The sequence below is a fragment of the Eriocheir sinensis genome, chromosome 44 (genome assembly GCF_024679095.1).
Source record: "Eriocheir sinensis breed Jianghai 21 chromosome 44, ASM2467909v1, whole genome shotgun sequence".
Lineage (NCBI taxonomy): Eukaryota > Metazoa > Arthropoda > Malacostraca > Decapoda > Varunidae > Eriocheir > Eriocheir sinensis.
The window spans coordinates 7,493,291-7,508,718 of record NC_066552.1 but is presented as its reverse complement, the minus strand read 5'-3'; the positions used below and the strand labels follow the sequence as shown (position 1 = coordinate 7,508,718).

At 40.5% G+C, this 15,428-nt stretch overlaps 1 protein-coding gene across 1 annotated transcript in view; it reads left to right on the top strand.

Annotated features, from left to right (window-relative positions):
* The window catches only part of LOC126980381 (carbohydrate sulfotransferase 11-like), a 79,939-nt gene that overhangs the window by 6,404 nt on the left and 58,107 nt on the right, over positions 1–15,428 (top strand). The window contains exon 3 of the mRNA XM_050830243.1: positions 13,319–13,471. Within this exon, the coding sequence (XP_050686200.1) occupies positions 13,319–13,471 (153 nt within the window). The remainder of the gene's footprint in view (positions 1–13,318; positions 13,472–15,428) is intronic.

The following is a 15,428-nucleotide window of genomic DNA, read 5'->3' as shown; positions in this document are numbered from 1 at the left end:
CCAGCAGACATTATTTTATTTTTCTTTATTCCTTCTTTCTTTCTTTTCTCTTTCTTCGTCTCCCATTCCTTGGTCGTTCCTCTTTTTTTACCATTTCTATTTTTTTTATCTCCTCTTTCCTCGTCTTTCTTTTCCTAGACGTTCTTCTACTTCTTCGTCCATGCATATCACCATTTATTTATTTACTTCACTCGTCTTTTCTCGCCTTCCTCTCCTAAGCCGTTCTTCTCCTCCACCATTTCTTTCTGTCTCTCCTCTTTCCTGATTTTCTTTCCCTTCGTTCCTCTGCTCTTTCGCCCATTTCTCTCATTGTTTCTTTCCTGTTTCCTCGTCCTCCTTTCCTTCCGTCTTTCTTTCCTTCTTTCTCATTCATTCTTTTTTTCTTTCTCCCCTCTTCTTTCCATCGCCCTCCTTACCTTCACCGTCCCTCTCCTCTTTCCCATACATGCATGCAGACCACCATTATAGGTACGTGGCCCCAATTCTCATGACAGACAACACGAACCGCAAAGCAACATGAGAAGGCACGCAGGCGGCCAGGGGGAAAATTGCTTGTCAGAAGATACGTACAATCATGCACACAATAACACAATGGGCGGGGTGGATCGGAAGGTGGAGGGAGGGGGAGGAGGAGGAGGAATGAATGGAGTGAAGGCATGGAAGGGAAGAGAGTACGAAAGAGAAAGAGGAGGAGGTCAGAGACAGGTGGATCGGAGTGTGGAATGAGGAAGATAAGAGAGCGGAATAAAGTGAAGGGAAGGGATAGCGAAAGAAGAGGAAAAGAAGAGAATCAAAGAGAGGGAAGGAAGAAGATGCAAAGAGTGGAAGGTAAAAGAAGGAGTAAATGGAATAAAATGAAGTAAGGAAAGAGAAAGAATGAATGAGGATGAAAAAGGAAGGAATCGAAAAGAAGGAAGGGAGGGAGGAAAGTAAAAAGTAGTGTTTGCATTGAAGGGAAGTAAAGGAAAGGAAAGAACACAGGGAAAAATAGAAAAAAAGGGAGAGACTGAAAGAAGGGAGGGAATAAAGAAGAGAAGGAAGAGATGGGAGGGGAGAGTATTAGGCAGATAGAGAGAGAGAGAGAATATAATGGAAGGGAGGAGGAAAGAAAAGAGAGGGAGAAGAACAAGGAATGGAGGAAGAAGAGGTCGTGCTTGCTGTGGTGGAAAGAAGGAGGAGAGAGAGAGAGAGAGAGAGAGAGAGAGAGAGAGAGAGAGAGAGAGATCATGCTTGCTGTACTGGAAATAAGGAGAGGGAGAAAAGGAGGAGGGAAGGTAAGGAGAGGGAGAGAGGGAGGTATGGAAGGGAAGGGAAGGGAAGGGAGAGAAGGAGGGGGTGCTTGCATTGTGAGAAGGGCAGGTCAGTGCCTCAGGGGGGGGTGGGGGGTAGGAATTAAGGAAGTAAGTGCGGGGTTGCGTTCCACTGTGGTGTATTGTTATGACTTTTTCTTCCTGCTCTCTCTCTCTCTCTCTCTCTCTCTCTCTCTCTCTCTCTCTCTCTCTCTCTCTCTCTCTCTCTCTCTCTCTCTCTCTATCTCTCTCTCTCTCTCTCTCTCTCTCCCTCCTTCTCTCTCTATCTCTTTCTTTCTCCCTCCTCTCTCTCTATCTCTTTCTCCCTCTTTCTCTCTCTCCATCTCTTTCTTTTTCCCTCCTCTCTCTCTATCTCTTTCTTTCTCCCTCCTTCTCTCTCTCTCTCTTTCTATTTCTTTCTCCCTCCTTCTCTCTCTCTCTCTTTCTATTTCTTTCCCCCTCCTTCTTTCTCTCTTTCTTTCTTTCTCCCTCCTTCTCTCTCTATCTCTTTCTTTCTCCCTCCTTTTCTCTCTATCTCTTTCTTTCTCCCTCCTTTTCTCTCTATCTCTTTCTTTCTCCCTCCTTTTCTCTCTCTATCTCTTTCTTTCTCCCTCCTTTTCTCTCTCTATCTCTTTCTTTCTCCTTCCTTCTCTCTCTCTATCTCTTTCTTTTTCCCTCCTTCTTTCTCTCTTTCTTTCTCCCTCCTTCTCTCTCTCTTTCTTTCTCCCTCCTTTTCTCTCTCTATCTCTTTCTTTCTCCCTCCTTTTCTCTCTCTATCTCTTTCCCTCCTTCTTTCTCTCTTTCTCCCTCCTTCTCTCTCTCTCTTTCTTTCTCCCTCCTTCTCTCTTTCTTTCTTTCTTTCTCCTTCCTTCTCTCACTCTATCTCTTTCTTTCTCCCTCCTTCTCACTCTTTTTTTCTCTCTATCTTTTTATATTCATTTCTTTTTTAATTTTCTTGGTGTCATTTTTTGCACTCGTTCTCTAATGCTTTTTCTTTCTTTCTTTTTCTCTTACTGCTTAATTATTTTTGCTATCCAAATATCTCTTTTATTTTCCTTTGTGTCACTTATAACGAGATCCAGTAAGCTATTCTATCCACCACTCAATTGCTTCTCTCTCCCCTTCTTTTTTTCTCCCCTCTCTTCCTTCTGCCCTTCCTTCTCTTTCATCTCGTTTTTCTCCCTTCCCGCGTCCCTCCCTTCCTCCTTCCTTTAGCCTATTCATTCCCCTTCTCTAATTTTCTCCTCACCCTCAAACTGACCTTCCCTTCTCCCTCCCCTCTTCCCTATCCCCGTGCTGCATCCCTTCCTGAGTCCTTTCACCTTTGTCTAACCCCCCCTCCTCCCTTCCTCCCTCACACCACCCTCCCCGTGCATGGCCTGGCAGAGTCATGCACCCTCAAACACAAAGACTTCAACCCGTCCTAAGTCTTGCGCCGGTGACCTAAGCGCTGCGGTGCCTCCACTTGCCGCTTCTCTCTTCCTTCTCCCCCGCAGCCAACCGGTCAGTCCAGTGGTTGAGGATGAGGAAAAATCTGGTTGTTTTTTCCTGGAGGTCAAGGGGGGATGCTTTCCAGTTCGCGTGGCCTCGGTGTTCATCTCCGTTGCGTTGACCTTTGAGCGTGTAGCGCGTAAGAGATAATATAAGGAAGAGGAGAAAAGGGAGGGAATTGGGTAGAGAAGGAATGGGAGGGAGAGAAAGAGTTGCTTGCTACCTTGTGTTTGAGGAGAGAGAAAGATAGATGAAGAGAGAGAGGGGAGAAAGAATATGAGAGGGAGGAAAGAGAAAGGAGAGAGAAGAGCGTGGAAGGCAGGAAGAAGAGGGCGTGTTTGCCAATAAAACCGGGAGATAAAGCAGGTGTTACATCCGGAGGGAAAGAATATGGAAGGGAGGAAAGAGAAGAGGGAGAAGAGAAGGGGGGGAGAAGAGCGTGGGAGGAAGAAGAGGGCGTGCTTGCCAATACCGGGAGATAGGGCAGGTGTTACTTCCAGGGAGAAAGAATATGGGAGGGAGGCAAGAGAAGAGGGAGAAGAGAAGGGAGAGAGAAGAGAGTGGGAGGAAGAAGGGAATTGGGAAGAGAGGGAGAGGAAGAGATGCTTGCTACCTTGTGTTTGAGGAGAGAGAAAGAGGGAATATGGAAAGAATACGGAAGGGAGGAAAGAGAAGAGGGAGAAGAGAAGGGGGAGAGAAGAGCATGTTAGGAAGAAGAGGGCGAGCTTGCCAATAATACAGGGAGATAAGGAAGGTGTTACATCCGAAGAGAAGGAATATGGAAGGGAGGAAAGAGAAGAGGGAGAAGAGAAGGGGGAGATAAGAGAGTGGGAGGAAGAAGAGGGCGAGCTTGCCAATAATACAGAGAGATAAGGAAGGTGTTACATCCGAAGAGAAGGAATATGGAAGGGAGGAAAGAGAAGAGGGAGAAGAGAAGGGGGAGAGAAGAGTGAGGAGGAAGAAGAGGGCGAGCTTGCCAATAATACAGAGAGATAAGGCAGGTGTTACATCCGAAGAGAAGGAATATGGAAGGGAGGAAAGAGAAGAGGGAGAAGAGAAGGGGGAGATAAGAGAGTGGGAGGAAGAAGAGGCGAGCACAATAATACAGGGAGATAAGGCAGGTGTTACATCCGAAGAGAAGGAATATGGATGGGAGGAAAGAAAAGAAGGAGAAGAGAAGGGGGAGAGAAGAGAGTCGGAGGAAGAAGAGGGCGAGCTTGCCAATAATACAGGGAGATAAGGAAGGTGTTACATCCGAAGAGAAGGAATATGGAAGGGAGGAAAGAGAAGAGGGAGAAGAGAAGGGGGAGAGAAGAGCATTTTAGGAAGAAGAGGGCGAGCTTGCCAATAATACAGGGAGATAAGGCAGGTGTTACATCCGAAGAGAAGGAATATGGAAGGGAGGAAAGAGAAGAAGGAAAAGAGAAGGGGGAGAGAAGAGAGTGGGAGGAAGAAGAGGGCGAGCTTGCCAATAATACAGGGAGATAAGGCAGGTGTTACATCCGAAGAGAAGGAATATGGAAGGGAGGAAAGAGAAGAGGGAGAAGAGAAGGGGGAGAGAAGAGAGTGGGAGGAAGAAGAGGGCGAGCTTGCCAATACCGGGAGATAAGGCCTGGTATTACTTCCGGGTTGGCGCAGTCCCCATCCCCAGGTTTTCCCAGGTTCCCATATGCCATTCCGAAGGGGAGGATGAGTAGCTGGGAGAAGGAAGAGTTGCCAAATTGTCGTACACTGAACATTCCATTTATCATTTTTATTCTCGAAGACTGCCGCAACCACACAAACAACGATAGAACAGTAAAGTTAGCGTTAAAACTGTTATTTATTGATGCTTTTTGTGTTTTTTGCTATAGTTATCGGTCAGAAACTACGGCAATGCAATGCGATGAGTACGATAATTTGGAATGGAGTGATGGATGGAATAGCTTACCATCTGTTTATTATCTCGTTACTGGAAAATATGGAGGATGAGTCGTTGAAGAAAGTTACGCTTTTTTATATAAACTAAAGATATATGTTTATTTATTCGGCATCCGGTACGTGTTTTTTTTTTTTTTCCTTAATGTTTTCTATGACTTGTTTTTTTTTTCCTTTTTTGTTTTTTTCATAATCAAGACCAGTAAGATATTCCACCCTTCCTTCTCTCTCCTTCCCCTCCCTTCTCTCTCCTTCCCCTCCCTTCTCTCTCCTTCCCTTCCCTTTTCTCTCCTTCCCCTCCCTTCTCTCTCCTTCCCCTCCCTTCTCTCTCCTTCCCCTCCCTTTTCTCTCCTTCCCCTCCCTTCTTTCTTTGCTCCTCCTTTTTTCCCCTCCTTTCTTTCTTCCCTCTCCTTTCCTTCCAGGCTAGTTAATTTTTTTCCATCGTTGACGGATACAGAAATCAACACCAGCGCAAGTATCATAAAAAAAAAGCTGTACAAGAAAAAAGATTCAGCAACCGGTCCGCGATTTTACACTAATGTATTTTTTTAATCTTTCCTTCTGTACTTGTTTAATCAATCATATTTTTTTCATCGTTCTGGGATATGTAAATCAATGCCAGCTCGTACGCATGATAAAAAGCTGTAGACTCATTAACTCGGCATCCGGTTCGCGTTTTTACATTAATGATCTCTTATATTTGATTTCTTGCTTCTGCAGTTATTTATTTCATCATTGGGTACACAATATAAACACCAGCACGTAACGCATTATAGAGAAGATTCGGTGTAGTTTTATGAAGATTTATTTATGTGCGAGCCGGAGCGAGCTTTCTCTTTAATGTTTTCGTATATATGCTTTCTTGTTTCTTTCATCAATATTTTTTTCCTCTCCGTTGAATGCACATGATCAAGAATTACCCGTGCGTATCTTGGGCAAAAATTCTTAAGCCTCCCTCGACGATGAATGCTGAGAATGACCTCTTGACTCTCTCTCCCTTGATTGTAGGCTTTCTTGCTTAATTTATCATAGTTTTTTTTGCAACTTTGGATACACTAATTAACCCGTCCGCTGCGATTGGAATGAATTTGACTTTCACTGGTAGCCTGATATCATATACTCCCAGGTCTTTCTCTGCCTCTGTGGTGGATAGTGGAGTGTTTCCCATGTGGTATTGGTGTGCTGGACATCCCCTCCCAAGGTGCATGACTACATTTTTCTTCATTGAATTGTAACAGCCTCTATTTGATTCATTCCTGTTGCTTGGTGAGGTCTTCTTGTAGGAAATTCGCAGTCAACGCGTTAATACAAACACTTGCGTATGATCATTAAAACCACCGGAGCGTGTCTTGTGCTAAAACTACTGATTCCTCCGACAATGAATGCTCAGACAAACCTCCTGATCGTGTCTCTTAATATGGTATACTTTCTTGATTGGTTGCTCAGTTAATTTTTTTGTTTGTTTGTTTTTTGCTTGCTATTAACGGGTACACAAATAAACACAAACTCGTAAGCATGATAAAAAACTGCCGGTGACTGTTTTGCTAAATTAGACGATGGATGCAAAGAAACTCCTAGCCTCGTCTTACTTCTTTTAATCATAGTCTTTTTCACTGTTAGATACACAAGTAAACACTAATGCACCTACGTATGATAAAGATAAATTACTGGTGCGTATCTTGTGCTAAAATTCTTGATTCCTGAGACGATGGGTGCTGAGGAAAGTATATTCATCATAGTTTATTTTTTTCATTGTTAACGTCTACACAAATAAACACTTACACGTATACGAACGATCAAATAAACTACCGGTGCGTGCCTTGCTTAAAAAAAAATCATGACTCCTCTCCCAAACAAACAAATAAACAAAATTAAAAACACTAGCACGTATACGTATGATAAAAGAAGAGAAACTATCGGTGCGTCTCTCATGCTAAAACTCAAGACTCCTCCGACGCTGGGTGCTGAGAAGGGCCTCCTCAACCTCTCCCTTAGTGATAGGCTTTCTTATTTATGTTTTTTTTCATCGCTACATAAATAAACACTACCACGAAAGCATGATCAAAGAAACTAGCCGTGCGTGTCTTGTGTTAAAACTCCTGACTCCTGAGACGAAGGGTGCTGAGAAAGGCCTCCTAAGCCTCTGCCTTGGTAGTTCCGGTTCTGCATTCATGAGGAAGTCCCTTGGCAGACACGCGTACCAACCTTCCCGAGAGACTGAGCTGTGCCAAGTTATCAAGCTTACCGAGGCATAACTAGCTATTGTTCTATGTCTATACTACTACTGCTCGTAAAAAGTCAAGGTTCATTTTGTTTATCTTCCCACTCGTTCTTTTTTTTAATTTCGTTTCTTTTCTTTTTTTTCAATGTTTCTTTCTTGTTTTTCACTTCTTGTTGTTTGCTTTTCGAATTTTTACATTTTTATTACTATTTTTACTCTTCCTCTTCCTACTATTTTTTTTCAATGTCTTTTCTCACTTTTCACTTCTTGTTGATTTTTCCTCTTTTTACCCTTCTACTATTCTTACCCTTCCTCTTCCTCCTCGTCCTTTTCTAACGTTCCTATAATGTTTTCCTCACCTTTTCATTTGTTGTTTCGTCTTATTTTCACATTTCTATATATTTGTTTTAGTCTTCTTTATTCATACTCTTTCATATCTTCCTTTCTTTCATTATATCTTTTCTCACATTTTCACTTCTTACTGTTCTTTACTTATTTTCACCCTTTTTCATTATTTGTGTTGGTCTTCCTCCTTCTTCTTTTTCTTCTTTTTTATTATTCTTTTTCTTCTTCTTCCTTCTTTCTCCATCTTCTTCCTCCTTCATCTTCTTCCTCTTTCTTTTTCCTTCCTCTTCTCTCTCCTTCTTTTATGTAAACTTTCTCCCTTCCCTTCTCCTTCAGCGCTCCTCCTGCAAGAGCAAACTGAGTTGAGCTGCCAAAAGAGAGGTCAGTTTCGGGTGGCTGCGCGTGGTATTGGTGCTCATCTCCGTAGCACTGACCTTTGAGCTTGTAGGGCGTAAGAATTCATTATGTTAGTTTTGCTTTGCTTATTTATTTATTTGCGTCTTTATTTCCTTATAGATTTACTTATGCACTCATTCATTTTTTTTCTGTATCTATTTCTTTATCATTTGCCTATTTCTTTATTCATAAATTTACTTATTCATTCAATCATTCACACATTTATCTGTCTATCTATCCTTGTACATTTCTTTCTTTCTTTCTTTCTTGCTTTCTTTCTCTTTCTCCTTTCTTCTTTATTTCCTTTCGTTGTCGTTTTCTTTCTTTCTTTCTTTTTTCTTTCTTTCTTTCTTTCTCCTTTCTTCTTTATTTCCTTTCGTTTTCGTTTTCTTTCTTTCATTCTTTCGTTTTTTCTTCCTTTTTTTTCTTTCTCTTGGTGTTTATTTCTCTTTATCTCCCCATCGCCGTTCTCATCCCTCTGTGCAGTTCTCATTACCACACCGAACACGTCTGCCTCACAAGTGTTCCGTCACGGCCACAACACATCTTCACGGTCAAAGATTCACTCATCACGACATTCTAGGCTTTCCGGATATCCAAGTCAGAAGAGAATCCAAAACCTTACTGTAGTAGACTCCTCTCCACCCGAAATTGACCTCTCTTCTGGACTTTCCTTCTTTTCCCTTTTGTCGGAGCAGCATATATCGTTTTGTTGTTGTTGTTGCTGTTTGTGTTTTTTGCCCTTGAGCTGCCTTCCTTGCTGTAAAAAGAATAGTGTGTGATATCTATTTAATCATTCATTCATTCATCTGCTTATCTATCCCTTTACTGATTATTTACTTTTTTTTGTGTATTTATTTACTTCTATATAGTTAATTATCTATTTAAACACTCATTCATTAATTTTTATCTGTCTATCGATCTGTTTATTCATCTTTCGTTCTCTCTCTGTCTTTCGCTTCAACCCGTCCTCATTGCCACACATATTACGTTAACCCGACAAGTGTTTCGTCACGGCCCCAACACACCTATTAAGACATTCTAGACAAAGTAAACAACAGAGTCACAGACATTTCTCGCCCCCGCCAAAGAGTCAGCGGGATTAGTCAACGCATTAGTAACCTGCTCGCGGCCCTACACACCTGCCTGACTCACCTGGAATACCGAGGCGTACAGTGGCATGCATTACGCAACACCTTTACCACGTGACTGCCTGGTGACTGCTTCCTCTTCTCTCCTCCTCCCTTACCATTCGCACTGTAGGAAAAATGGGAAGCTTTTGTATTCATGTTTCTTTATGGTATATATTTCCATAATAACGAAACTTAAGTAAATATAAGGGAAATAGTGTGATTTATCCCGCAGTTGTCTCTCCTTTCCCACGTTTCCTTTTGCTCTGTTGTGGTAGTTTATAATCGCTTCTGTATTTGTTTCTTTTTGGTATACATTTCTTTAATAACGAAACGAAGCATGAGGGAAATAGCATTCTTTTTCTCTCACTTCTAATTCCTTTCGTACTCTTCAATTTGCTCAGGTGGGAAATTCTAGGGACGCTACTGTTTTTGCGTTTCTTTTTAGTAGATATTTCCATGATTTTGTAACTGAATATAAAGGAAATAGCATTCGTTTCGTTATCACACTTCTTCTGCTTCTTCTTCTTCTTCTTCTTCTTCTTCTTCTTCTTCTTCTTCTTCACTTTCTTCTTCTTCTTCTTCCTCCTTCTTTCTCCATCTTCTTCCTCCTTCATCTTATTCCTCTTTCTTTTTCCTCCTTTCCTACTCTACATTTTGTTCTGGGAGATTCTTGGGACGCTTCTGTATATACCCGTTTTTGTCTGTTTTTGTTTGCATTTCCACAATTTCCACAACTTAAACATTAGGGGAATAGTGATCATTACCGTGCAGTATCTATTTTTAGCTGTTTTCCTTCTCTTAAAGTCTTGGAAAATCCTTCATAGTTTAGGAAATACTGATCATTACCGCACGATACCTATTTGTATATTGTATATTGTATGTATATTGTATCTGTATAGTCTTGGAAAACACTTTACTGTTAAGGACATGCAACAATCCATTTATACCTGTTTTCCTTCATTAAAATCTTGGAGAGTTTTTCTTAGTTTATTACCAAGTTGTTAGCAGAAACAGATTTTTTTTTGTGTGTATGTGTGTGTTTACGACGAAAGAGGAAAAAATATTGAAGTTTTTTACTGGTCAAGAGAAATGCCAATGCCTTCTCAATCAGGAAGTGGAAAATATCCGTTATATTAAGATACGGTTATACGTCTTTTTTTTTCCTTGTAACTGCCATTTGACTTGATGGGGAAAATAGAAAACTGGGACATCCACGTGCATTAATATGAGAGCAAGTGAAAAAAGAGAAGAGTCGTGGGTTAGTGACTTCTTTTGGTCATGAGATCTAACACGCTAAGAATTCGGATTGTCATGTAACTCCATATTTCCGTTACACACACACACACACACACACACACGCACAAAAAAAAAAAAAAGTTTCCGCCGCAGTTCCTCCTTTATTCTCCTCCTCCTCTTCATTTTCGACTTCCTCCTGTTCCCCCTCCTTCCTCCTCTTCTTCCTGTTTCTCCTGTTCCTCCTTTATTACCTTCTCCTATTCTTCCTCCTTTTCATTTTCGACCTCCTTCAGTTTCTCCTCCTTCCTCCTCTTCCTTCTCTTCTTCCTGTTTCTCCTGTTCCTCCTTCATTACCTTCTATTCTTCCTCCTCTTCCTTCTCTTCCTCCTCTTCTTCCTGTTACTTCTGTTCCTCCTTCATTACCTTCTATTCTTCCTCCTCCTTCTCTTCCTTCTGTTCCTCTCTTCCTCCTGTATTTTCGACTACTCTTCCTCCTTCTCCTCCTCCTTCTCCTCCACCTCAGTAAATACAGTTTTCTTTCACATGTATTCCAAAGCTAGCCAACTAAAAAAACGATAACATGAGATACCAAGAACAATGAAAATTCTCAACAAACAAAATAATTACCAAAAGCCTGAAAACAAACATAAAAAGCGCTCTTTAGAGACCATTAGGCTATGTGGTGGTCGTCTTGGCGTTAGAAAAAAATAAAGAAAAACTATTAGGCTATGTTTAAGTGGTCGTCTTGGCGTTAGAAAAAATAAGGAAAGGAGAAAGACAGCAAAATAGACACACCAGCCCTATATTATCTATTACCTCCTGTTTCTCCTCCTCCTCCTCCTCCTCCTCTTCCTTCTTCCTGCCAGCCTACCGCTCTCCCTTCACCAATCATGTCCCTTTCTCGAGATCGTCTGTCATTTCTTAGCCAATCACAGTGTTTATCTGATATAGCGTTCCAAGACGTTGACAGAATAAGCAAATAAGCAAATGAATAATAAAAGTAATATGATAACAATGGTGGTGATGATGATGATTAGGAGGAGGAGGAGGAGGGGAAGAAAGGAATAGAGGTTGATAATATAGGAGTAGAATATTTTTTTGCTTGCTTACATGTTTTTTGTCTATTCCTTTATCTCCTTTTTATTCACACTTTTATCTCTCTCTTTATCTTTGTCTTTTTATCTGTTTCCTTCTCTCCTATTTTCTGTTTTTTTTCTTCTATTTAAAGGATAGTAGGTAGATAATGATGGCGATAGCAATAAGAATGAAGAAATGAAAAAGAAATAAAGAAGAGGAGGAAGAAGAAAAATAGGCCTTCACCGTTGATAGATTATGTAGGCTACACTCTCTCTCTCTCTCTCTCTCTCTCTCTCTCTCTCTCTCTCTCTCTCTCTCTCTCTCTCTCTCTCTCTCTCTCATGCACATTTATATCTGTCTTGTATAATCTCGAACAGACTCTCGCTTGACACTCCATGGTTCTTACTAGTGTTTAGGATCTCGCTTGACTTGCTGCTTTCTTCTTCTTCTTTTTCATCATCTTCTTTTTCTTCTTCTTCTTCTTCTTCTTCTTCTTCTTCCTTTTCTTCTTCTTCTTCTTCTTCTTCTTCTTCTTCTTCTTCTTCTGCTTCTCTTTCTTTCTTTCTTCTTCTTCTTCTTCTTCTTCTTCTTCTTCTTCTTCTTCTTCTCCTTCTTCTTACCTTATCGCTTTGTATTGCACCATTTAGATTTGTTTCTTGAGTAACGGCTTTATTTTAATTCTCTCTCTCTCTCTCTCTCTCTCTCTCTCTCTCTCTCTCTCTCTCTCTCTCTCTCTCTCTCTCTCTCTCTCTCTCCTTGCACTGTGTAATAGAAAAAAACGTTTACCTTTTTATTTTGTTACTTGCTTCTTCATCTCGTTTTCTTTCTTAAGTAATGGTTTTGTTTTCCTACTGCAACATTGATTTTCTGTCCTTTTTTTCTCTACACTGTATAATAGAAAAACAGTTGACCCTTTTTTTTGCACTTGCTGCCTCATCTTGTTTTCTTTCTGGAGTAACGGTGTTGTTTTCCGACTGCAGTATTTTTTTAATCTTTTTCCATTGCACTGGAAAATAGAAAAACAGTTGACCCATTTTTTTACCTGCTGCCTTACCGTTTTTTTTTTTTTCTGAAGTAACCGTTTTGCTTTTCTGCTGCAGTTTCCTTTCTCTCTCTCTCTCTCTCTCTCTCTCTCTCTCTCTCTCTCTCTCTCTCTCTCTCTCTCTCTCTCTCTCTCTCTCTCTCTCTCTCTCTCTCTCTCTCTCTCTCTAAACTGTATAATAGAAAAACAATTGACCCATTTTTTGATCTGCTGCTCCATGGATTTTTTTCTAAGGTAACTGCTTTCCTGCAGCAGTATTATTTTTCTGTTTTTCCCCTTGCATTATAAATAGAAAGAAAGTTAATCTTCTACCAAAAAATCGGTGTGCATGCAAACCTGATAATTTCTCTCAGCATCAGGAAAACATGTTGATGGTGCTGTGAGACAAGCTTCGTTTATATACTTATTGATTTACTCTGCGATTTTGTTTTTGTGTTTAGTGAAAGGAGAAACTCTGTAGCAACCATGCGAAAGTTGGTTACCATTAAGAATTATCAAAGACTAGAATATTTAAGAATAATTCGATTAGATTTAGCATCACTCTTTACGCCTTTCTGATGATCGCACGTGTAACCTAGATTGCGAGACGACGCGATTCTACGTTATCATTTAAAAGATATAAAAACTGCTTGATACCTTAAGGTGGTCATATCTATATTAAAATTGACTTTTTTTGCGATAGGGCTATTTCACACGAATTCTTTTGTCTGACCTCATTTGGTAGTTTTTTTTATAAGTACTAGTATCTTTGGGTGTGTAGAATGACCCAGTTAAAAGGAAAGGAAAGAGTCTCCATGACCTCAATATGCTTACACAGGCAGGAAAATGCAAATAGATGCCAGAAAATCTGTGCTTGAGAGGCTGCCATTAGTGTTTGTGTCTGTGAGAGTAGGTAAGGGCTTAGGAGGCTATCTCGACGTGTAAATCATAATATAGAGAAAGATGATTAGGCAACACTTCATACATAGGCTACATACATATTCTCATCTCTAATAATTATTGATATTCTTTTTGTTTATGTACATGGCTGCCACTGAACGCAGACTCGGTGAAGGATGCAAGTTCTGTAAAAGGATGAGCACGCCATTCGTCTGAGCTCATGTACCCCATATTCTTGTCTCCCGCGGTAGCTTTCCATAGGCATCCTGACACCATCTTCTTTTACCTTCAGGAGCGTCAGTACCTGGAGAGCCGCGTGCCCGTCATGCTGGAGAGGGCGCGGCAGGCGGGGCAGGCGTGCAAGGAGGCGCCCCCCTCCGGCACCCACTTCCCACACCTCGTGTTTGACCAGGTGCACGATGTGGTCTTCTGCCCCAACTTCAAGGTAAGCCACAGTTGATTACAGGTATTGTATTGTGCAGGGGTTGATTAGGTTTTGTTTTCCTCGTATTCATCATCTTTTATATTGTTGTTGTTGTTGTTTTGTTTCGTTTTCTACTTTTCTTCGGCTTCGGCAACAGTAAATTACAGGTACCGTGGAGGGATTCTGATTTCCTTTTTTTTTTTTTTTTCAATTGTTTGCTTTTGTCTTATTTTATATTGTTTTGTTTTGTTTTCTACTACTTTTCTTAGTCTTTTATTTCCGCAGCTATAAGCAACAGTTAATTACAGGAATTATGGAGGGATTTTTAATTGATTTTTCTTTTTCTTTTTTATTTTGTCTTCATCGTACTCATCATATTTTGTATAGTTTTGTCTTACCCTTTTCGGCTTTTTCCCCCAATTATAAACAATCGTTGATTACAGGTACTATTGTGGAAGGATTTATTTGATTTTGTGGTCTTCGAATTTCTATTACTTTGTTTTTCGGCTTCTCTTCGGCTCTTTCTTCGCAACTATAAGCAACAATTAACAACAGGTATTAGGGAGGGATTTACTTGATTTCACCTTCGTATACATCATCTTTTATATCGTGTTTTCATTTTATTTTCTTCGTCTTTTTCCCACGTCTCTCCCTGTGTAGCCTACTTGATATGCAAAACGAAGGCGAACTTAAATATTGCCAGAAATGTTAGGTTCAAGCAATTTGATGTTAGTGGTCGTAAAGTGGAGGAGAAACTGCCCACTATAGTAAAAAGATAAAGGTATACAATGATAGCCTCGCCAAGAATCTCCGTCGAAAAAAAAGTGGAAATAAATATTTTTCTTTATATGTTTTCTATTTTATTCATTTTCTCCCAGCAAAGAGAAGAAAGAGAGGGAGGGAGAAGAGGAAAAACAGATAGAAAAGGAGGAGCAAAGAGGATAAAAAGCAAAGAAAGGAAAAAAATAAGCAGAAAGGAGGAGGAGGAGAAGCAGTGGCAATAGGAGAATGAGTAGAGTGAAAATGATGGGATTTACATTATTTTCACTGGGCATCTTGTTACTGAATACCAATATGCTCTTCAAGGAAAAAAAAAAGATAGAGAAAGGGAAGACAAGTAAATAAAAGTTGAAGAAATAGAAAAATGAGAAAAGGAATGCGAGGAAAAGAGGTTAACGGCCGCGGTTCTCTTATTCGGAAATCACGGGTGACTCATGTTTTGCTGCATTCCTTCTTAGCTATGCGCGCTATATAACGGAGAGAGTTCAATAGTCACCCAAGACGATAGCGGAAAGCGGAAAATATGAATAAGCAATTTAACGATATTTAGTCCCTCGTTTCTTAGGCTAGTATTCTCCGACCCTTTAGGCGCTTCCTGATTTTGTTCTTGTTCTTTTTGTTCTAGTTCTTGTTCTTCGTCTTCTGCTTCTTGTTCATATTTTTGTTTTTCCTGTTCTTTATTCCTGTTTTGGTTCTAGTTTTTCTTTTACTTCATCTTCTTTTTATTATTATTATTCTTTCATGCTAGGTCTCTGTTCCTACTATGCCGTTTCAATTTACTTCTATCATTCACGTCCCGTTTCTCCAATCCCTTCGCTGTCAAGTCTTATTTCATACAATCTGTTCATCTCATTGGCCTTCCACTTTTACTCCTTCCTGCAGCCCCCATCTCCAATCCTCTTCTGCCCACGTAGTCCTCGACTCCTCGATTCTCCTTCCCACGCCCTCACACCTGCAGTCTCTTATGAAGCTTTCTTGACGCTCTTCTGGAACTCTCTCAACGCTTTCGACTCTCGCACCCATTCTTCCCTAACCCCACAGAAGAGCTGTCATGTGGATTTTCAGCAATGTTAGTGATAAGTTTTTGTTTTATTGGATAGTTTGAGTTGATATTATAAGCATCTGTGAATTTGGGATAGTAGTTTTGGGTTTGGTTTAGCCTAAAGTGATGAAATTCAGGCCCGTATTCTGGGATGCT